This window comes from Patiria miniata, unplaced genomic scaffold (genome assembly GCF_015706575.1).
Source record: "Patiria miniata isolate m_02_andy unplaced genomic scaffold, ASM1570657v1 HiC_scaffold_5, whole genome shotgun sequence".
Classification (NCBI taxonomy): domain Eukaryota; kingdom Metazoa; phylum Echinodermata; class Asteroidea; order Valvatida; family Asterinidae; genus Patiria; species Patiria miniata.
The window spans coordinates 7,025,612-7,048,525 of NW_024037072.1; the positions used below are offsets into that span (position 1 = coordinate 7,025,612).

Sequence of the window (22,914 nt, forward strand, 5' to 3'; positions counted from 1 at the left end):
ACTTTTGTAAGTGATGCTCCAGGGGTACGTGTACATTAACAACATGGACTGAGAATAGATTCACAATCTTGATAACAGGAAATTGTCTGGCTTGAAAAAGTGCCAGAGAAATGTCAAAATGGGACGGAACATTGCAGTATCGCATACCGCAAGTGATCTTTATCTACATGTCAATACAGAGAGGTACTGGTATTTTGCACCCATCTCAGTTCAACATTACCAAGTTTTTTTTCTTACAACAATATCATGTGTCTATCTCTTTATGTGTGAATTTGCAAATAATTACATGTACATGTGTAAGCCTAAACCCCATGGCCCTTTCTGCTAGGAACCATCCTCAATCCTCCAAAATCCTCCAAAATTTTGCACTCATGTTCAAATGAAGGATACCCACTGCCTCAATCTTTCAAAATCCTCCAACAGTCCTGCCTCTCAACATGCATTCATCCTCAAGCCTCCAAAATCAACCTGGTATTGAATGACCATGTGCCCTCAAACTGCCACAATCATCCCAAATGGTATGCTGCATTCAGCCTCAGTCATCCTCGATCCTCCAAAACTGCCCAGAGGACTTTGGAGGATTGAGGAGGTTTAGGGTTAATCTGGTCAAAGGATTCTTGTTGTTGAGAGTACAGTGGACATAAAGCAGGCACATGTACACTGTACAGGATGTCAATGAGCAATTTTTTCCCCTTTAATTCATAAATTTATTATTCATTCATGGTACAAATGTTACTTGCATACTGTTACAATCAACCAAACTGTCAACTTAATTAACCACAATCATTGTGCAGTGAAAATGCTGGGAAAATTCAATTTCAACTGACGACAGATGGTCCAACCATAATGACAGGCACTTATTACATGGTCTGCCAATGACACATGTAATAACATCACTTCAAGCTCCAATGCACAGGCAAGACAAGACACTGGTAGTGGTTGATTTAAGAGGTTTTCCCTAGAGACAACTGAAATACCTGGAACTAAACATGTAATTGCATTTTTATAAACAGAATTTGCTCCCCTTGTAAATTCAGTCAAGCATGGAATTAATTTGTAACTGAAGAAATAATGAATCAATTTAAAAACAAATGTTTCCTTCACATTGTTAAAATATTGATACCAGTAAAAAAAAAAAAGGTGCATGGTTGATATGTACATGTAATTTAAACAAATTAATTAATACACCCGTTTACGATTTTTTTTTATAAAATGATACTTTAGCTTCTAGTGTAAGAACACACATTTTTCTGAAAAATTGAAATATTGAATTTTTTTCTGTTACCAGATATATTTAGCCTACCCGTCCTTTGGTTATAAGAGGGCAATAGGTGTCTCAGTACTAATCCGTAAAAGAAAAAGACCAGTGATGCCCATAAAATCGCACCTATTTTTAATCCACACTAAATGCCAATGTTGATGTACATGTGTGCATCTAGTAGAATTCTTCATCTTTCATATCTTGTACACTGTACGTGGGCAATTCTTTGGTAACGGAATTACGGAATTTTGTCACTTTGTCAAGGATTATTCTTTCCCAAGAAAATATGTTCTATGCTAGGCAACTAATCTAAACATGGAAAGGGAGCCAAGACCCAGTAGAATTGATTGACCGCTAAAAAAAAAAAAATCCCACAAGATTTCCCTTTAAGGGGCGGAGCTTAATATCGGTAACGGAATTACGGACAGAGGACAAGCATATTTGAGTTCTCGCATAAATTAATAAAACTCTCTGAAGTTTGGAAATTTTAAAATTGGACACTACCTGTTATTTGTAGAGTTCAGGGGTGTTGTTAACTACAATGCAGAACAAAGTTGAAAAAAATAATCACTCTTTTCATAATTTGCATTTTAATCACGGTAACGGAATTACGCCTGGGCGGTAACGGAATTACGCCATAGGTTTACATGTAATAGGTAAATGCAATACATTAACACTGAATTCAACATAACTCATCACAATACAAATTTTAGAAGTTTATAAAATGCCACAAGGGGAAAGTTAAGTGAAAATTAGCAGATCAAAATGTAAATGTAGGCCTAAACATGTCTGGGCTTCATTTTTTAGGTCAAAGGTCAAGGTTAAATGAAAGCGGTCTGGTGATGGCTGCATTGCCTGTTAGCAATGTATTTTTTTTTTTACCAAAAATCAAATTTTACTATGAACATTTGTATTATCGTATTTCACTAGTTTATCGTGGAAAATACAATAAAACTGCACTGGTTGGCATCTCTGAGCAAGGGAAGATGTTAAGTTATGCCAAGTAGAACATGTAGAAGTACAAGTACAGTCTGGTACTCAACTTTCATATACTTGTTGTCGGATATATTTTCAGTGGGTACCAGACAATGGCTTTGGCAACACATATTTAAAGGGAATGTACATCATTGGCTTTTGCTGTAATTTTCAGAAGTGAACTATTTGAGGGGTGAGTATAATAGATCAAATATTGTTACACTGACATGTTTGAAGTTTTGTGTTCGAAAATGCTGGAAAAATCAAGAAAAACAAAACTGTTCAAGTAGTCTGGTTCCTTGACTCCACTAAAGGTAAAATTGGTCAATTTATAAATGCCTGAAAATTGGAGGGTATGGGAACCAGACTAGCTGGCCTGCACCCGTTCATGAACATGTAACAAAATAACAAATACCCGGTAGCAAACAAAATTGTAAAGTTGGAGCAGTAGTTGAAAAATAGTGAGGTTTTTCCAACAGTGGTCGGCCGACCACCGTTGGAAATGTATACAAAAATATCAATTTCTTGAAAATTACTTCATACCAGGTGCCATAATCTTACAGGATGCTTAAGACTGTCATTTACCAACATCCTAGTAAGGTATTTCGTAAAAACTTAGTAGTTTTATTTTCTGATGTTTGCAAATGATGTATATTCCCTTTAAGCATCCAAACAACTATTAAGATTTTTTAAATAGTAAAAAAGAAAAAGTAAAAGTAAAAAATATCAATGGAACACCTGATTATTTTTAATTGTATAATAGCAAATTAATTAAAGGGAAAATACAACATTTGCAAACATCAAAAAATAAAACTACCAAATCATTTTGAAATACCTTGCTGGACTGTTAGTGAATGACAGTGTAAAGCATCCTGTAAAATCATGGCACCTGGTATACTGTCATTTTCAAGAAAAGTGGTATTTTTGTATCAATTTCCAACGCTGGTCGGCCGACCAGCGTTGGAAAACACTGGCTTTTTTTCAAATACTGGCTCCAATTGACCATCGCACTTGTTTGCAATCGATTACACACCTATGAACGGGTACAAGCCAGCTAGACTGGTTCCCTGGCCTTACAATTCCCCAATGTATGTAAACTGCTCTGTTTCTTCTTATATGGAGTCAGGGAACCAGACTACAGGAAAATGATTGTTTTTCTTGGTTTTTATAGCATTTTCGAACCCAAAACCTCAAAAAAGTCAGTGTAACTATATTTGCTATATATTTCCAACCCCCCAATTCCATCCATTTCTGAAAATTACAGCAAAAGCAAATGATGTATATTCCCTTTAAAGAGGGAAATGATTTAACAAGTAATTTAGTATTTAAAATTATTGTCCACGGTTACATGCAAATCTCCTATTTAATATGTCATGTACATGTACATAATCTGGAGGAAATGTGCATACTTTGTGCATGCGTAATTCCGTTACCGTAATTCCGTTACCGTTTCGTAATTCCGTTACCACTTGGAAAAATGCCAAGAAATTACTATTTTAAAGTTTTTATTTTTCATTTATGTTTGTAGTAGGGTCTTTTCTCAACATACATGATTTGAAGAAAAAAAACAAGAAAATTTGTGAAATAAGTAACTTTTGCCATTTTTTCGGTAACGGAATTACGTGCTAATTTTGACATTTTTAAATGAAGGCCTACACTATATATATAAATATATATTTATATTTTTAAAATTTTTTAATGACCCTGAGTAATGTTAGTAACTTGTAACATCATAAAATAAATCAAATCTTTTCCCTATAATTCAGAAAGTAATACATACACAAAATTGTATTTTTTTACCAAATCTGAACGTTTTTAATCATAAATTGCAAAAATCACTGTTTTTACCAGAAATATGTATTTTTTTTCAATTTCGTTTTTTGAACTGAATTCCCCATTTAATTGAGGTCTGGAAAAAGTACAAAAAAGGTTTAATATGTAAATATTTATTTTTGACATTTTTTGCTCTCCCATGGAGAACTGCCCACATGTACATGAGGGCGATAACAGCCTTGCATCTGCATGTATAATGTAAATGGGTCAAGACTGGACAACGCCCAAACTCAGAGAGGAATGCAATCAGTGCTGCGTGCTTCAATTTGTATGAACTCATAATAAGAAGCTGTGAGACTGAAGGGGTGTGGATGGATGAATCATGATCAACACACACATAAAATATCTGCTAAATCCGGCTCATACTTGACACAAAACCCTATAAAATGAGTTTGACGTCACGGTAACATTCGCAGTGTTGACAGGTGTTCAACTTCGCCAATTTATCACAGATAACTGCCACCAAATCACAAATTTGAGTTCCCTTTTGCTTTTTGGGCTAAGCATGAACTGGCTTTTTGATTTATGAAGTACCGGTACAGTCGACTCTCGTTTAGTACAAACTCTGTTAATACAAATTCTGGTTATGACAAACATAAAGCCTTGGTCCCGACTGTGCATGTATGTGCACAATGAATGGGACTGATGTTCCTCTAACAAACAATTTCGCTAGGTCCGAACGAGTTTGTATTAACGAGACTCGACTGTACATACATGCATGCACATGTCAATTACAGGACACAGTGCAAGATGTGTGGAAATATGGATCGAAACAAAGATAAAATAAGTCTCAATAATAAAAAGAAACATGAGATGGTGTGGACTTATGGATCAACAGGCACACCCAATATCTAGCAAAGATAAGATTTACGGCTCACTAATAAGAACCAATGCGAGATGATATGGTTGGACAGATCAACACAGGCACACCCAATACTTGACACAGATGAGATTTGTATGTCTTGATAAATAATAAGAAGCACTGTGTGACAGTGTGTACAGATGGATCAACAGACACACCCAATGTTCGCCAAGGATAAGATTGACAGTGTGTGTCTAATAGGATAAAAGGCAGAACATCATGAGGATGCTTCAATGAAGACAACAGGACATATGAGTGCTTACCTTGCTGAGGCTTTTCAGCAGTTGCATTTTGGCGAACCATACTGTCTTATCTCGTTTGAAACACAAGTGATTCTGCAAGGGAGAGAAACACGGGAAATCTTTCAATGTTGTTTCATATGGATCACTTATTCGTTTGGAGACTTGATGAGAATTACACAAATGTACAAATATACCGGTACATCTACAAAGGACTGAAATAGTCACTAATCTCTCTCACTGCCTAAAACACTCTGATCACTCCAGAATAGATACACATCTTATATACTCTCAACATGATGACGTGATTTTTGACGTCATCAAAACAAAAACCAACATATTATTGGCCACCAGGCCAGGGGTCTCAAGGCCAAACCTTGTTTTTCTGCTCCCCCTTGTGCGTGTATTTCAATTCTTACATTTAAAGTAAAGAAGACTGACATTGGATCACTTTTCCAATTTACTGGATGACGACATTCTGAAACTATGCGGTCATTTTTTTTCTTCTGAACACACCCCAAGGTACATGTTTGTACATGTGCATGTAGATTTGTACATGTACATGTACGTATTTTGTACAAAATTATATTTAGCGGCAGGCCCGGAGGTACATGTGGCAACCTGCTGAGGAACACGCAAGAGGGTCATGTGACCCCCGGCGAGAAGCAAAACAGACACTATGAGCAAGTAACAGAAACCATGAATCAATCTTGAGAAAGCCGGGGTTTCAAAATGGAAACCAAGTGAGTAGTGGTTTTTAAACTCTACTGGGAACTCTTTGTAATTAACAACAGTGCATAGCGAACACATTAAGACAATACATCAAGAAAAAAAAAAAGGAAAGGTGACATGCAGTACAGTACATGTACACTGACTGTATTTATTGACATTCTTGGTACATGTATGTATTCCTTCAATTACCATAACAAAGCACTGAAATATTTGAACTAATTACTGGTACTGTTTACTTTTAAACACTTACATGTAAATTTTACCATCATATGTGCCTACTCAACATCTTTGAACAACTTCATTTTTCCAAGACTAGGCTAGACGCCCAAGGGCAATGTTATGTCTGCTGTGTTAATGAGGCATATTTGCTATGCTAATAAAGTAAGGAATGTCAGTAATGTCTGCCAGGGGTGCTTGACCTCATGGACAGGTCAAAGCAATGGCAGATCCAATTATGGACGTGAGCGTCTTGCAGCATCGTTATCAGGTGCATGAACCACCTGCAACTACTGCCACTACCTGATTAGACTTGTCAGTCAAATCCCCTCAGCCATCAGGCAAATCTCTTCTTTAATCACTTAATTAATTAATGAAATTATCAATCTACGGTACATACATCCTTCCTGGGAAGCTTTTACTTACTTACGTGTACAGGGCGAGTCAAAAAAAAAAAAAAAAAAAATGTTGAGACCACTGTTTTAGGGAAGTTCTGTAGCACTTTCGAAATCTAGGATGAAAGCCCATTTCATAAGCTTTCTTTTAGTACAAGAATCATTCAAATGTACCGTACTTTTCAAGTTACGTAACTTTAAACACAACCACCGTTTTAAGGTTCTGTCCACGGATAACAACAAGGGAAGTGTTCTTTCACTTTTCAGCAAAACGAAAACAAATCACATAGGGATGTGTGTGAATTGAAAGAATGCACACCTTTTCTGTGATCCGTGAACAGAACCTTAAAACAGTGGTTGTGTTTAAAATTCCGTAACTTGAAAAGTACGAGTGATTTGAATGATTCTTGTCTCTATTAGAAAGCTTATAAATTGGGCTTTCATATACATGTACTAGATTTTGAAAGTGTTACATGCAGAACTTCAGAGTCCCGAAATTTGGGTTTCGCTTTTTTGTTTGTAACTCACCATGTACATGTAAATTTAATTTGTGTGCAGGTACAAGCTTACATTTGTACAAGCGTACATCATACCGTAGGTTTGCATGGTGGACATGAACAAAGAATGGAAGGTTTGCAGAACTTGTGCTGAGATCATACTGAAACTAAAAGAGTTTTTAAGCTTTTGACAAGCACTGGAGTAAAAGATCATTTCACACAAAAGTATATATTCACAGGGTTCAAGATCACTTTGCGAAGAAAATGTTCAGTACCTTGGTACTTTCTCCTAGTTAATGGCTTAAACAGATATAATTGTACTTTTGAATAGTTCCCTTGCGTTCAAATATTTAGCGTACAATTTTTCATCAAATGTTTGTACTAAAAAAACTAATATACTACTGTACTGACGTACCGGTACCTTTGTCATTGGCAGGCACACTCTAGTGTGGTGCTAACTGATCAATATTTCCCTGATGGAGATGATTTATTTGCATTTCACTTTTTTCCCAATACCAGGGCAAGGACGGCCATATTTATTTGCTCCTCACATGTGGTTGAAACCCAACCCATGTGTGATCTTACATGTGGTCAATTACTGAGGTTTTGTTTATTCATTCCTCGGCAACCCACAGAGAAAGAAATGTGGGCGACTCTAAGAAATCAATAAAAAAATGTGGGCGACTCTAAGAAATCAAGCAATACTGACGAAAGACTGACTTGGGTTTAACTGCCACAAACGATCTATGATTACAATTTACATGTTGTGTAAATGTAAGCTACAGATGTCCTTAAAATATAAATGTGTCTTGGCAATATACAATGTATCATTATAACTGAGCCTCTACCGGTATGTAGGCGTATCCCAAGAGTACTGTACATGTTGAACATTGTCTAGTATTATGCAAAAAATACGCATTTGCAATATACTCAGTGTTCACACTTCTTGTAATATAAATACCATGTAACTTGTTCTGGTTGAGGACTCCACCCAAACCAAAGCAACTTGCACAGTAAATCATGCAATAGATTTGCTTGCAACCAAACCACAATGATCTCATCTCTGTGGTTACAAGTATTGAATGATGTTGTTCTTGGTTCACTACTTCACTATGGGCACCGTGCCCAAGTACGGGGGTGCATACCTATGTTCCCCAATACCGATGTTCCCCGAAATCCCTACCCTATAACCCTAACCCTAACCCTAACCCTAGCCCTAACCCTAACCCTAAGGATTTCGGGGAACATTGGTAACTAGTGGGGAACATCGGTACTGGGGAACATCGGGTAGACCCCAAGTACAGTACCCCCTCATTGGTAAGAAAGGGAGAGTTGAGGGAGACCACTGGGTGATGTACATGTAGGACCGCATTGCCGATGCCACCTGACGCTCATGCAGGGACACTCTGGCTTTGTGCACATTCAGTATAAAACAAGTTGTGCATACTTCGTGCTTTACGCTCGTGAACCTGTTAGTGCACGTGGTGCGTCCCGCCAACTACGCTCTCGAAAGTGGTATTAAAAGGCACCCTATCTTGTTCGCATGTGCCGAGCCCGTGGCATGATTTAACTGCTAAAAAAGAATACATTGTACTAGCTTGTTACTATACAGACTTATTAAGAGTGATTGTGTTATCTCCAGACGAATGTTTTCTGTGGTTCAGATAATTGAGGATGTGAGTGACCTGTCAACAGCTTTTCTTATCAGATAGACAATGATATCGGATTACAAAGACTAAACCTACACATCCACCTGATAAAAGTTTCATATGAACAACCTTTTTTATCAAGATCGATTTCCTGATACTGGTTCTCATAGGATGAATTGGGATGGGGTTCACATTAAAAGTTCAATTAAGTTACACAAAATTCAATCAGTTTGATAAAAAACTGAACCAACTGCTTTAACAATAATGCAATATAATGCACACACAAATCACATGATCGACGAAACTGAGTCATGTCAAGCCAAAATACATGTCAGAGTTTCAAGAGATATAAATAAAAACCAAACATAAATAATTATTTTATTGAGCACTGTTTCACTTTCATTCCAATTTATCACAAGAAAGAACACTGACATCAGGTACATGTATTCAAATATAAAACAAACAGTGTCTTCCACAATTGGGAACAGAACAGATTTGCGTCAGGTGACAATCACTGCCATGAAACTGTAACTAAAATCGATGATGTTTTCCCCTTTGCTAGGCTACGAGGTGTGAATGCACACACCCATTCACGACTATTGACTGCCGACACCTGTTGTTAGTTACCATAGGAAACTGATGCCGTCACCAACTACATGTACAGTATTAACTGTGATCAGTTTATTATCATGCAGGTGGACGTGGGGTGTCGGTATTCCTGAATTATGAATTCACTGGAAACAAACAGTCACCAACTACATGTAAAGTACACCATGATCAGCTTAATATTTTTATGCAGATGGCGATGAGGGTGTCAATGCCCCTGAAGAAAGTATTCATTTTAACAGATGAAATCATCAACTACGTGTACAGTATTACACTGTGATTTGCTTAACATCATATAGATGACGAAGTGGGTGTCAATACTATTAATTCTAGTCTACACAGCATCTGTCTGTGGAAAGGTTAATGATTCATGGTGAAAATAAAATTGTCATCCCACAAGAATTTCAGCAAAGATTCAAAATGATGAATAATCAACATGAACCAGACTTATAATGCAGACGCTTTGACAAAACAAATGTATTGTTGTAGGGGCTTGGAGTTTGTATGACACCTTTCATTTTGGAAATGTTATACAATGTAGAAAATGTTCAAACAAAGTACTCCAACCTACATGTTTGTTGTACATGTACAGTCGTAACTCGTTAGTACAAACTCTGTTAATACAAAATTCTGGTTATAACAAACATAAAACCTTAGTCCCGACTGTGCATTTATGTGCACAATAAATGGGACTGATGTTCCTCTTAATACAAAATTCTGATATAACAAACAATTTGGCTAGGTTCGAACAAGTTTGTATTAACGAGACTCGACTGTATTTCATCAAATCATTGACCAAAAAGTGCATTTACATGTATATCTTCATACACACATGTGTATGCACATGTTAATAAGTAATTATCACTGATGCACAGTTGCAACCCCACCCATCCAAACTGCACTCATACACTCATCTGAAACCCTGGACAAAACTATGACTCACAGCTCTACAATGTGAGGGTAGAAATCCACTACAAAAAACTGACAAAGTCAGACAAAATCCTGATCAATGTGCCTCATGCTAAAAGATTACACATCTCCTCTCCAATTAGGGAAGATTGAATGGATCGCTTGCAGTAATATTTTGCATGTGACTGCAGATGTCTGGTGGAACATATTGCATATTTGTATGTCCATTGTACATCAGTACATGTATGCACACGTGTATGATACAGGAGATTTCTTGACAATTAAAGCTTAAGTCTTTTCTTTCGCGTACATCTACCATGTGTGACCTGTTCTGTCAAAAGCAGACGCTTCTGGGCAGAGGTTGATATTGAGAAAGGGCCAAAAAATGCTGTGGGGGTGATTTTTTTCCGATATTCTAATTTTTGCATATTTGTAATCCTGAACATGTCTAAAATATACTATAAAAGTTTGAAACCGTAATTTGAACTCTAAATATAGTATTTTTGATGATTTGATAGCCATTTTCCACGTTTTGTACTTTTCGACACGATGAAATTCAAAATAGCATAACTTTGCCCAGGAATAACTGGTTTCAAAAATTTAACCACCTTTTTAAAGGAAAACGTACATATTTTAACAATATGCAAAAATCTCATTTTTGACCTTATGCCCAGAAAAGTCTGATTTTGACAGAACAGGTCACATGTATGCATGTACATTGTACATGTACATGTACATGTATCCTCTTCATGTAAATGTACATGTATCCTCTTCAACATGTTGAAGAGGATACATACCTCTTCAATAGCTACATGTGTAAGGACATGTACACATATCTTGCCACTAAATCTTAATTAGGTGCCGGAATGAATTCTTTTGGATCATTTACTTTTAATTAAGGTAAAATTGCAAAATGCCTCACATAGTATGTAACCATGCACTATATTACATGTGAGCTGGCACATTTGACGTAATAGAAAATGTCTGACTGATTCTGGATTAAACATTCAACTTATAAATAAACATAATATAAATGTACCATACACGTACGCATGTAACTCAGACAAAAACAAATCCAAAAATACTCAGACTTACAACATGCCAACACAACTCCTACAACATTTTAAAAAAATTCCCTGGCCTAAAAACTAAACATAACACAACTTCCCAACAGCGAATTACAACACGACAACATGGATCATTAGCAATGCACTAAACATTCAAACACGCAACTACAAATTAATTAGGAAATATTTCACTTTTCCCAAATCTAAACATATAAACACAAAAGCTAGCCGTTAATTACACATCACATAGTTGACGTACCTGCATTTCTATTTCTGGTATCCTGACGCGGATGTGGAAGAAATCTCCGCCAGAGTCTGTCGACCCGCCGGAGTGGAGAGATTCGGCCGACCCGACACTGCCGTTGGAAAATGGAAGATCCATGTTGACAGACTGGGCAGTTGTCTGTGCTGCCCTGACCTGCAAGAAAGAAATAAAATACAGAAAATAATAAGATTTCATGACCAAGGCCCAATTTTATAGAGCAGAAATACTGCCGAGCAAATGTGCAGTAAAAAAAGGTTTGGTAGTGGTAGCACGTTTTTTGCTGAAGGTAAAATTTGAGCTTTGCAATTTTCTGTACCCTGACAGCACTTTGATAGTTGTGTACAAAGTCTATGGGGCATCGTGACAAAATCTGAGTAGTTTCGGACGTGCAACGACCGACTATCATTGAGGCGAGACATGTTTGGTTGGTGCGGACATCCAGAAACTTCTGAAATGTTAACTTGTTCCAAGACCCATTTTGGTTCTTGAGTGCTGAATGTACAAACACATAGCAATCGATGAAAACACGCGTGCTGATGGAAAGATGTCTTCAAGCTTCATCGGCCGATGGAAAGATGTCTTCATGGGCTTACGTAATGCCGTGCCGCCCTATACGGTAGAAAAAATGGTGTCAGGATTATGCATTCTCCCCAAAAATGTCGGTGTTCAGCAGCTCTTTAAAAATGGCCCCTGGGTCCGAGAAAAGGAAACTTTTGATTAGATACGGAGGTCAATGTGAAGGTCACACATGATGTTTCACTCGCCTAAAAATAAAGAGTTAAGCACTACATGAAAAATAGAATGTAAAACGCAGCCACCCTGTACTAGACACCAGGATAATTCCATTTCGGTCCCACTTTACACTTGCAATCACTTCTTCAGTAAAAAAATCAACGGACACGGTGAATGTTCGATACGAGCACTTTCATTCAGCGAATGAATTCACATTTCACAGAATTTCCACCTTAAAATGCTTACTTACCGGAACCTTGAAAACAACATCAATAGAATCCCATGCGAGCATCTTGATAATTAAACGAAGTATAGCTGTACATGCAGCAAGACAAGGATCACTACGTGGATAAAACCATTAATTTAATTTATCCCACGGTCGAGGTTAATAATTCACATGTAGTCTTCAAGGTTTTCGATACAGTTTCGGCCTACACACTCGCACATCCAGCGTACGTACATGTACATGCGCATGCAAAATACTGCAATTAGTCTCCACCCACAAATTACAAATCAGCTACGATCCTCAGAGAATTGGGAGCCATTGATGCATTTGTAAAGGTAATTTTCTGAGAAGTACAGTACATTTGTAATTGTGAGTTCAATCACGTTTACGCTGCCATGGCAGCAAATTTATGTCATGCACCTAGTTCTAATGGTGAGTTGATGATTTTAGCAGACTGCAAATTATGTTCAACTTGTCAAAAATAAAGCTGTGTACAATGTACACCGGTCCAATATGTGAATCTATCAAGTGCCTGTACCACAGCAGTCTGGCGCACACACACTGGCAACCTCTTTCCATGAGACAAGGAATGGATATTATAAAGGAGCATTACAACAATAAACCAGTGGCTGACCGCAGCATGTGCACAAAGCAATGGCAGTAGTACCAGCATCAACACATGTTGCAGTGGGGCATCCCACATAGATTCCCAATGACTCACTTCATTAGTCAAACACAGAAGGGTGCCACGCCAAAGCGATGAATATTCATTAGACTCAAATCATGAATATTCAACGTGAGGACTGAATATGTATGACATTCTTTTATGAAACAGGCAGGCAATACTATGCCAACAGCAGTTTGATGAATATTAACGACAGTTCATTGAATGGAACAGTGGACTTTAACCGCGCATCGAGGGAACACCCATTCAAACAAATATAATCCTCCAAGGGAGTTTAAATACAAACATGGAAGTTTGCACTTGATTAGCCTTGTTACCGACCTGCAGGACTGGTTTATAGGTAAATTTTTGCATAAACATAATGTGAAATAACGTAATTTCAGATATAAATGGGCTACAATTTATACTCTTGAGGTTAGAGACATGATTTTGCTTTAGTACACATTATTCATCATCACCATTCTTTAGATGCAAAAAAATCAGGTAAAAATAATGCATTGTGTATCATTTGGGCGTAGATCCCTAAGACAACAATGAGTATAAAGTATTGATGAAAATACCTTGGTGAAGGGTAAAACCCGAAATTAAATGTACATTGCCCCGACGTGAAAAAATTGATCAAACATAATAGTAACCACAAACCAGTTGTTTACATACATGTGAGTTTTGTGGGATCAAACATTGACGGGTCACTCCAAAGTCCCAATGACTCAGTCCAGATTATTATTGAAAACTTCCCCATGTGAGTGGTCTGAAAGTTCAACGATCTATTCCGATCACAAAGCAAGCCGAATAAAACTTAACAGTGGTTTGAACACAGACACCAACTGTTCTGGTGTGTGAGTCATGCTCTACTTTTATGTATGTGGTTTTACTAAGTTGGGGCTGCATCACGTAGAAAAATACAAATTGTATAGCAAATGTGTGTCATCTATGGTGAAATGTGGTAAAGTGATCTAAACGAATTGGAATTCAACCAGACATTAAACAAACACATCATTTATATTTTTACTTTGGTTTATACACAATCTAGAAAAAAAATGATGGAAAGACCAAAATATGATGACAAATTGTGAAACCGGTATGTCAACAAACCTACTGCAGTTTAGGATGTCGAAGTTTACAAAACTTTTTTCAGTCAATTTAATTCCAGTGTGGGTTACTTCCAGTACACAAATTCCTTGATAAACAAAAAGTAAACAGTCCTTCATACAGGCCTACCTGTAAAAAATGAATTATTCCAATAAACAGCTACTTGATCTTTGTTTTAAAAGTTCAAGTACAATGTACCAGTACATGTACAGTTGAGCAGTGACGCCACGTCCAATGACTTTACTGCCTAAAGATGGTTTGCAATAACACACATACACACATGGAATCAGCAGCAGCTACCGGTACTTCTCATAGACAGACATGTTAATGCTGGTCGTAGCCAAACTTCCCAGAAACATGGTTGAAAGGGTCCGTGCAATGAATTGTTCTTACATGTAGGATACTAGGAACACATTTTGTGCAACTTTCTACTCCTCTTCAATGTCTAAAAACTATTTGACACCCCTTTTTTGGTTCATTTTATTGAAAAGTGCACTTCTTTAAGTTTAAACGTTTAAAAGTTGTCCATGCTTTTCCGGACAACAGAGGGCGCTGTTGCTGTGGTGTGATTTCAGGACGACACTGGTTCAGCAGGGGGTTTTCTGTTCAAACTGTGAACCCAAAATTTGCTCACTGAAAACATTTGTGAGAAAAGTTTTGCTCACTGGCTTACTGCTATGTACTGACACAAAAATAAATCACCAAAGAAAAGAAAAGTTACGACAGTTACCGGTAAACATCCAAAATTCTAGCAACTTTTGGTGCTAAAATAGCTGTAACATTGAGGTTTCTGCCCAGAATGACATCATAGAACATGGACATTTTCATTAGCACAAAAACAGAGAAGGCACCAAAATACCTTTGAAAATGGCAAAACAAAAATTGAAAGTAAGGCTAAATTGGATACAAAGGTGCATTTTCAAGGATTGCCTTAAAAAAATTCTTTACATGGGCCCTTTAAAGGGATTATATATACCACTTTTTCAACATTTGCTTGCACTGTAATTTTCTGAAATGGATGAATATGGGGTTGGGTTAGTATTTTATAGCAAATATCGTTACACTGAATTGTTTGAAGTTTTGTATTCGTAGATGCTGGAAAAACCAAGAAAAACAATCATGTTCCTGTAGTCTGGTTCCCTGACCCCACCTAAAAAATTTATAAACTTCGGGAAATTGTAAGGTCAGGGACCCGGTCTAGCTGGCTTGTACCCACTCATAGGTGTGTTACCGTGTGTAATCGATTGCAAACAAAATGCGGACTGACTAAATTATTGGGGGCAATATTTGAAGAAAAAAAAGCCATTTTTTTCCAATGCTGGTTGGCCGACCTGACCAGCGTTATAATTGCCCATTACATGTAAACTGTATGACATTTTACAAGTGATACATTTGTACCGTAAGTAGCCTGCACTAAAATTATATTTGTAAACATATGTACACAAATACGGTACATATCTTCCTTGTGAAAATTTGTACATGCAAATTCAACAGGACTGCAGTGCAGCGTGTTCATATAGCCTTGATATATACAGACCTAATTTGCATGCCATCAAGTTTAATGGCTCCCCTAGTCCATGGTCAAATAATTTCAAGGCTGTTTAATACATGTACGTATACATGTACATTTCATCTAAGTGTACAATATAAATGTACATGTAGTGCTTTCTATCGTACCACTACCAGTAGAAATAAACCAGTCAATGCCAAGTTTTCATGTTCAAGTGTACATGTACTGTACACCAACAAGGGTTTACATGAGTGAGGCTAGAAAATGGCTGCCGGACAAAAGCAGTGAAAACAGTTCTTAAACCAAAACTTGTATAAAGCATTCCACTAGCTCGACCCCTTTGAAAGCAGGTCAGTAGGCAGGATCCCAGTGCCCAAGGGCCCTAAATTCAAATGGCGATTCTTACCCACTGTGCCGGCTTACATTCTTTCAGACACAATGGTTGTTACGCCAACAACTACCTACAATTGTAGCAATAACCTCAAACCATGCAAAAAAAATTTGAAACTCCTCACAAAATCACAAAATGAAGGACAACAAGCGGAGGAAACACCAAAAAAAATGGGGGAAATTTTGACCTACCAGAACCACTTTGTAAAGCTCTCTCTCGGTCATGTCCTTTGTGTAACTCCACGGATGAGTCGTCATTATGATTACGGCGCCAACTTGAAAAGCCGTCCGGTTTTAGCAAGAATGGATTTTGACAGCTTTAGCTTGAACGAGTCTCAGGCAGGCATTCCTGGTCACTTCAAGTTTGGTGTCAATGTTTAGCTCCTTTGACAGTTGCAGATGTTTTCCAAAAAACTAGTCAGCTTGTTGCTTTAGGTTTTCCAAAAAAAAACAATATGCTAATTCAATATGATTACCATGCGAGAGTTTCAGATGTACTGGTACATGCGAACGTTCAGTATTACTTGCAGGACGGATGAATAAAAATTAATCAGCTGAATGATTCCACAATTTAAAAAGCAACAATTTTATGGCCTTGCCAGACAAATTCAGTGAGTAGATGAAGAAATTTGATGTTTGCAGGGTTGAAGACGGATTTCAATTTTTTGCAAAAGGCAGGTGTAGACTCAAGAATCACAGCCTCCAGTCTTATGAACCTTCTCTTTCCAAGTCTGGCCTAGCAACTGAATGTCTCGGCCAAATGCTTCCCGCAGCTTTACAAATTACGCAAGCCGTGCACCAATCCCAATGCTCATTCCTTGAGTTGCATGCCGGAGCTATTTTGAGTCCAGGCAAATGCTGCAGATTCCTCGGATGGATGTCAGCAGGTTCAATACAAAAACAAAGAAAAAGTTGAGTTTGATTATCTCCGTCTATGTATGGTGGAGAGACAGGCACATCAGTATCTCAATGATGATAAATACTGCCTCGAACTTCTCGAACAACTGCTAGAAAAATATTCACAGAATGAATCTTCCCTTGCAAAGCAATCAGTATGAATATTGTAGCGCCACTCCAACTACTACCCTTGATGGTAATTACAGTTCAGTGACTGAAGACAATACAAAGATAAGGGTACATGTTCATTGTATGTGTACATGACCAATCCTGCTCAAAACTATTCAATAATCTATGCTCGGCTTCAGTGCTCCATATTCCTCATGAACTTTATGTCCTGACGTCTACCAGTTCCAATCGACTCCAGACTGCTACCAAGCATATCCAGCCACAGTTATCATAAACTGTGTCTACATCACAGGACCAATCTGAGATGTCCCACTGCACTACTACCAGTACATGCTGTATGGTTATGAGAAAACCTCCAGACGAATTCAACCTCCACATACCAGTACCACCACTACCAACCCATTCCTGCTGATCACTGCTGATCACCGCTGTCCATGACCTATAAATGGGCAGTGATTCCCCACAGCGTATCAAGGCATTGCACAGTCAGCTCCGCAGTTACCTAATACCAACAGACAAATATCAGTTTTCCAGATGATTCCAAGTAACAAGTACAACAGGGTTGAAAGTTTCAGAGAAGTGTTGACAATAATATGCCTTCCCGGTCCATGCAGATAAGATACAGCTCATCAGGCGCGTTGCGCTGGGAAATCAATCTCGGTACCTTGGGGCAAGTTATACATGTAATGACCTTGCACTTGTCAAGATAGTCTAATGATCAGCATGGCGACACAGGGAAGATGCACCACTTACTGAGATTTAAATTGATAGACGCAGCAGAGAATAACAGCAAGATCCAAGTAATGAAGGGTGGCACTTTTTCTCACACTCCACACAACAGGTAACCACACACTGACTATACCAGCTTGTGTGGGTGCCCGGTATCCACCCTCTTGCTCTCCCGCAGAGGTATCACATTACCATGGTAACAGCAAGCAAGGTCACCCAACCAGTGCCAAAGGTCATGTGAGGAAAGTCTTGTGGTTTGGTCCGTGGATCATTGCCCAATGGTAAACTGCACATCAGCACAGCTGGTGTCTGACTTGTTTTATGCAAATAATAATAAATAAACTCGAAGACCTCTTGATCTTGAGCTCAGCCTTAGAAGTAATCTCACTTACTCAGCAAAAGTCTGACTTTCCTTGACATGGCCTGCCTGCCATAAAAATTCAGAAAACATACAAGAAATCATACTGCTTATCCATAACGAATTCCTTATATACACCTGTCTATTTTTCTCTTTCTTAATCTTATTTCGAAACAATCTGTGATATACTGTTAAGATTAAATCCTATGTGAGAAAACTGATTCAATCACCATCGGTTACTGATATGAATCAATTGTTGTTGGCCATGACCATTGCTACTCAGAGGTCTGTTACTAAGGAAATAGTCCCTACTGTATCCAAAGCAAGATCTGTATTATTTCAAAAATTACCCTTTGGGTTCTTTTATTTTATGCAACATTGTTTTCATATCATCACATCCTGTACTTGAGGCCAAACAAACTAAATAGTGTGTTTACAGTAACAGCCTGAAAAAAAAAAATCTTATTAAAACAAAATTATTTTGTGGTGTTTTTTTTCCCATCCCAGTTCATGCATTTGCATGTTCTTTTGCATTGTTTGAAACTCATTAACCATGTATATATGTATGTGTACTATTTTTTTTGGAAAATGACAATAAAAAGTTTGAGGTCGACAATTTGGCCACAAAAATTCTAGGTAGGTCTGGTTACCGTAAACACATAATATTTTTGTTTGGCCTGAGATAAAAACTTGTCAGACAAATGTTTTAGTAATTTCCTTCTTCCTGCCAATAATATCACCATAGATATCACTTAACAGGTTCTGCACGCAATGTGTTTTACAAGGTCTCAAGATAACCAGCTGTTAATTCTAATGGACTCTGAGCATAAAAGGTAGAGGGCGCTGTGTGACCACTTATAACAGCAGAGTGCACGCAACTTTTTCTCAGCAGAATGCACCGCGGGTCTGTTTAGCTGGACTGTGGATAGGGGCGTTTGTTACCGAAGTTTATATTCTTGGCCACGATGATAGATGGAAAGTGTACACACATGCTTACACACAATTTTGTTGCAACCTTTCCAATTTCATTGAGGAGTTTTCGTGTTTAGCCTGTGTAGAGAATAGCAAGTGACCAGATTCACTGAAACTTTACCAATACATGAACATTATCCAAAGTCACCAGTCAATTTGCTATTCATCAAGTATTGAACCTAGACAAGCCAACACTGTCAAAAGTCAGACTGATTTATGAGTCTGAAGAAATTACAGGTATTGTAAAAATTCTGGGTTGTTTGAAACTTTTTTTCAAAGGTGCTCCAAACTATTAAAGGTTTCATGGAAGGCAGTTGATGGGGTCATTAAGTGGTTCTCCAGGGGCAATGGAAGGTGAGGCTAATAATGAATGACTGTACATAAAAACTGTCAGCAACTACACACAAGGGAGAATTAACAGTGTTATTTATCATATAGTTGGCACAAAGTTCAAACATACACCTAGGAGGAAACCCAGACAAAGCTCTGTGGTATGCGGATGGCCCATGTAGTCAGTGGGTTTTGTGGGGGCCTATATGCACTTTTTGCCTATCCTGAACAAGTGCAACCACTTAATGCCATTTCCCCCCCCCCCCCCCCCCAATCAGGCCACATAAAAAAAAACGTGTTTAGCATCCTGCCTTTTTGAAAAAAAAAGGAAGCAGGCTTTTTGTTCCCCCTCCAAAATGGCCGCCCGACCTGGCTATTTTTAAAAATGGCCGCCATTTTTTTTTTCCAAATGGCCGCCACTGGACTCAGGATCAGGACAGACAAATATGCCAAAATGATGTCACTGTTGAAAGTGTATCATTTTTTCGGGGGAAAAAAAAGAAGCGGCCTCCAAAAAGGAAGCGGGTGGGGACACTTAACTTCTTTTCTTTTCTTTTGCCTGAAGGGCGAGGCCATGATTTAAAAAGTTGGGGGGGGGGTGTCATAGCGTGAAAAAAATACATATATCGATTATTCGATTCTACTTCTTGACTTTGCATTTCAACAGATCATCCATTTGCTACATGTACATCATGAGCAAACAACTGTTCAAGAATTTGCCTCTTCTGGAGGCAGGGCCACATTTTTTAAAAACGTGGGGGCAAAAGATGAAAATCAACAATCTAGCTAATACAGGCAATCTCAATTCAATTTTTGTAAAGGAATATTTGTGAATTGGGGGGGGGGGGGTTAGGCAGAATGTTTACATTTTCCAAAATTATTCTTCCCCTCTAGAAGTGGATCATGTATGTAAACTTGGAATAAATATGTACATGTACCGGGTACATGAACATTGTACAATTTACTTCAAGTTCAAAATTTTCTATTACAACGTGGTCCCCCCCAAAATTACAAAATTTATACAAAATATTGTATTAAATGTTCAGATTGATGATTGTATTCATCCCATCCTGCTTTTTGTTTCAATTTTGAAAATATATCGAAATTCCACAAAATAGTAAATCATTTTCACTTTTGGCATTCACATCTCTCAGCAATGTCTATTTTTAAATTAAGAAATTCGGAACACTTACATTTTCCTTGAGGTGCGGTATACCCGCATAAATGGGTAAGTCAAACTCGTCCGTCGAAGAGACTCCAATTTCCTCGGGAAAGAGAACCATAGTTGGCATTTCATCGCGACAGTTTAATTTGTCCTCCAAGTAAGCTAATCGGTGACTGAGAACGTTCACCAATCCCAGCAGCTGAATGTGGCTTGGATCGCGTTGATTGCGGAAGAAAACAGCCGACCGCAGCTTGTTCTTGTAATAATTTTGAAGGGACGCTTTTACACGTGTGTTGCTCTGTTTGGGCTCTGCGTTTGAAGGTAAACTTTTCGTCAGAGTTGTAGAACTTGTTTCTGAACTTTCAAGGATAGAAGGTGAATTTCTTGCTACAGTTTTTGAACTTGTTTCTTGGCTTTCAAGGGGTGAGATTGAATTTCCTGTCAAAGTTGTAGAACTTGTTTTTGAATTTTCGGGAGTTGGAGCACTGCCAGCACATGAGGGAGTGCTTTCCTTGTTTTGTCCTTCCATTTTCTTAGGCGGTTTTCTACCAGTTGAAGATGATTTTTGTCTGGTCTTGGGGACGAATATTGAACTGTACAGGAATGACTGCTGACCAGAAATGAGAATTCAGCACTCTTTCAAAATAAATACCAACAAAAAAACTTATTCCTTCCTCATTGGAACTGAGTCAAGCAGGACTTGAAGAAGTAAGAGGTCCCCTTAACAAATGGCTGATTCTCATCTTATCAGGGATGCAAAAATGAAGGCTACTCCCTAATGTCTGTTCCAATTTTGAAAAAAAAAAACTTCCAAGGGAATCGGCTGAGCTTCTGATTTCTTTAAAGGTATTCTTGGTTGAAGTTTTACAGCAGCATTTGTTCCCCTTCTTCAACTGATTGCACACTGCTCTGAAGACTGGCACTTGCAGAGTTTAGAATGGATGTGTCTAAACCAACAAAGTCTGGCACAGCAACACAATCAGTAGTCAAATCCTTACTGTTGGGGGGAATTAACTGAACCGCAAAGGCCAATCTGATGGGATGACTTTAATTGTGGTTGGAGTCTAAAAATAAACTCTTCCTTTTTTTCAGCTAACAATGCTGGATGTCTGCTGACAACCTGCGTTGATGCTGATTAATGGCCAGGTTCCTGGGGCTTTTATCCATCTTGAATAAATCTGGAGCTTTTTGGAGAAGTTTTCTGATTCTCAGCAGGGATTCAATTTGCTGGCTCCGTTGGTTCCTTTTGTCATCAGCATGAAACACACAAGAGACAGACGGGATGTCTTGGATTTGTCTTGAACTTCAGACTTAAGTTCAAGACCTTTTGACCCCAAAGTTTCTTGTTCTTTTTTCCCGACAACTAGTCAGTAGTTTTGTTCAGAGACACGCACACTTTTTTCTTCAATCAAAAAGTGGGGTAAAAATTACTGGAATGTCTCACGACAATTTGCGGAAAAAAATTATCAAAATTTAACAAGTCCTTGGTACAATAGCATAAAGTTAAATTTGACATCATTCAAGGATCACAACCACTTGTAAATTATATTGGAAGTCATGCACACACTGATGAAACTTCCTTGTTTTTGAGCGCTGAATATCCCCAAAGGAATGACAATGTTGAAAAGCTCAGCTGCTTCAGCTTGATATTTCCTGGAGATGTTCCAAGTGATGGGCTTCGTCTAATTGATCCTAGCCAAAGGCGACTTGCCGCAGGCTCAGACGATGCTCTGAGCTGATACAATCAATTGCCACAGCTGTCAGTGGACGTATTCTGTAACATTTCCTTGTTTTCTTTGAAATCTAAAAAACAAGTGTGCATTTTTGAGGGGTTTTTGGGTTTATTTTGGTGGATTTATTTTGTTACGGTTCCTCACTGTGGATTTTATTTCCACTCGATTGCTGAAATCTTGTTCGCGTGTTTCATCGTTGAGACCAACTTTGTTGGCTTTTTAACAAATAATTTCTCAGTGCAGTCTTGTGAAGTCACATGCTTCTGCTGATCAGATGAAGTGCTCCAACTTCTTTTGAGATTTGATCTTGCCTTATCACATCACAGCCTGAAGGAAAGAAAACACAAAACATCATTGACAGAGGATAACGGTACAACAAAATCATTGTAATTACTGGATTTAAATTACATATAAAATGACATACATTCAAATATAAGTGCAGAACTTGCATACTTGTACA

At 38.0% G+C, this 22,914-nt stretch overlaps 1 protein-coding gene across 4 annotated transcripts in view; it reads right to left on the bottom strand.

Moving 5' to 3' along the window:
- LOC119741819 (protein shank-like) overlaps nucleotides 1-22,914 on the bottom strand; it is a 61,965-nt gene that overhangs the window by 20,607 nt on the left and 18,444 nt on the right. The window contains exons 2-4 of one of the 4 annotated variants that reach the window (XM_038217721.1): nucleotides 20,750-22,781; nucleotides 11,501-11,659; nucleotides 5,195-5,266 (exon numbers count right to left, since the gene is read on the bottom strand). In XM_038217721.1, the coding sequence (XP_038073649.1) occupies nucleotides 5,195-5,266; nucleotides 11,501-11,659; nucleotides 20,750-21,250 (732 nt within the window). In that variant the 5' untranslated portion in view covers nucleotides 21,251-22,781. Of the gene's footprint in view, nucleotides 1-5,194; nucleotides 5,267-11,500; nucleotides 11,660-12,488; nucleotides 13,069-16,333; nucleotides 17,463-20,749; nucleotides 22,782-22,914 lie in introns of those variants that run through there. The other 3 variants (XM_038217722.1, XM_038217723.1, XM_038217724.1) reach the window with 3 other exon arrangements.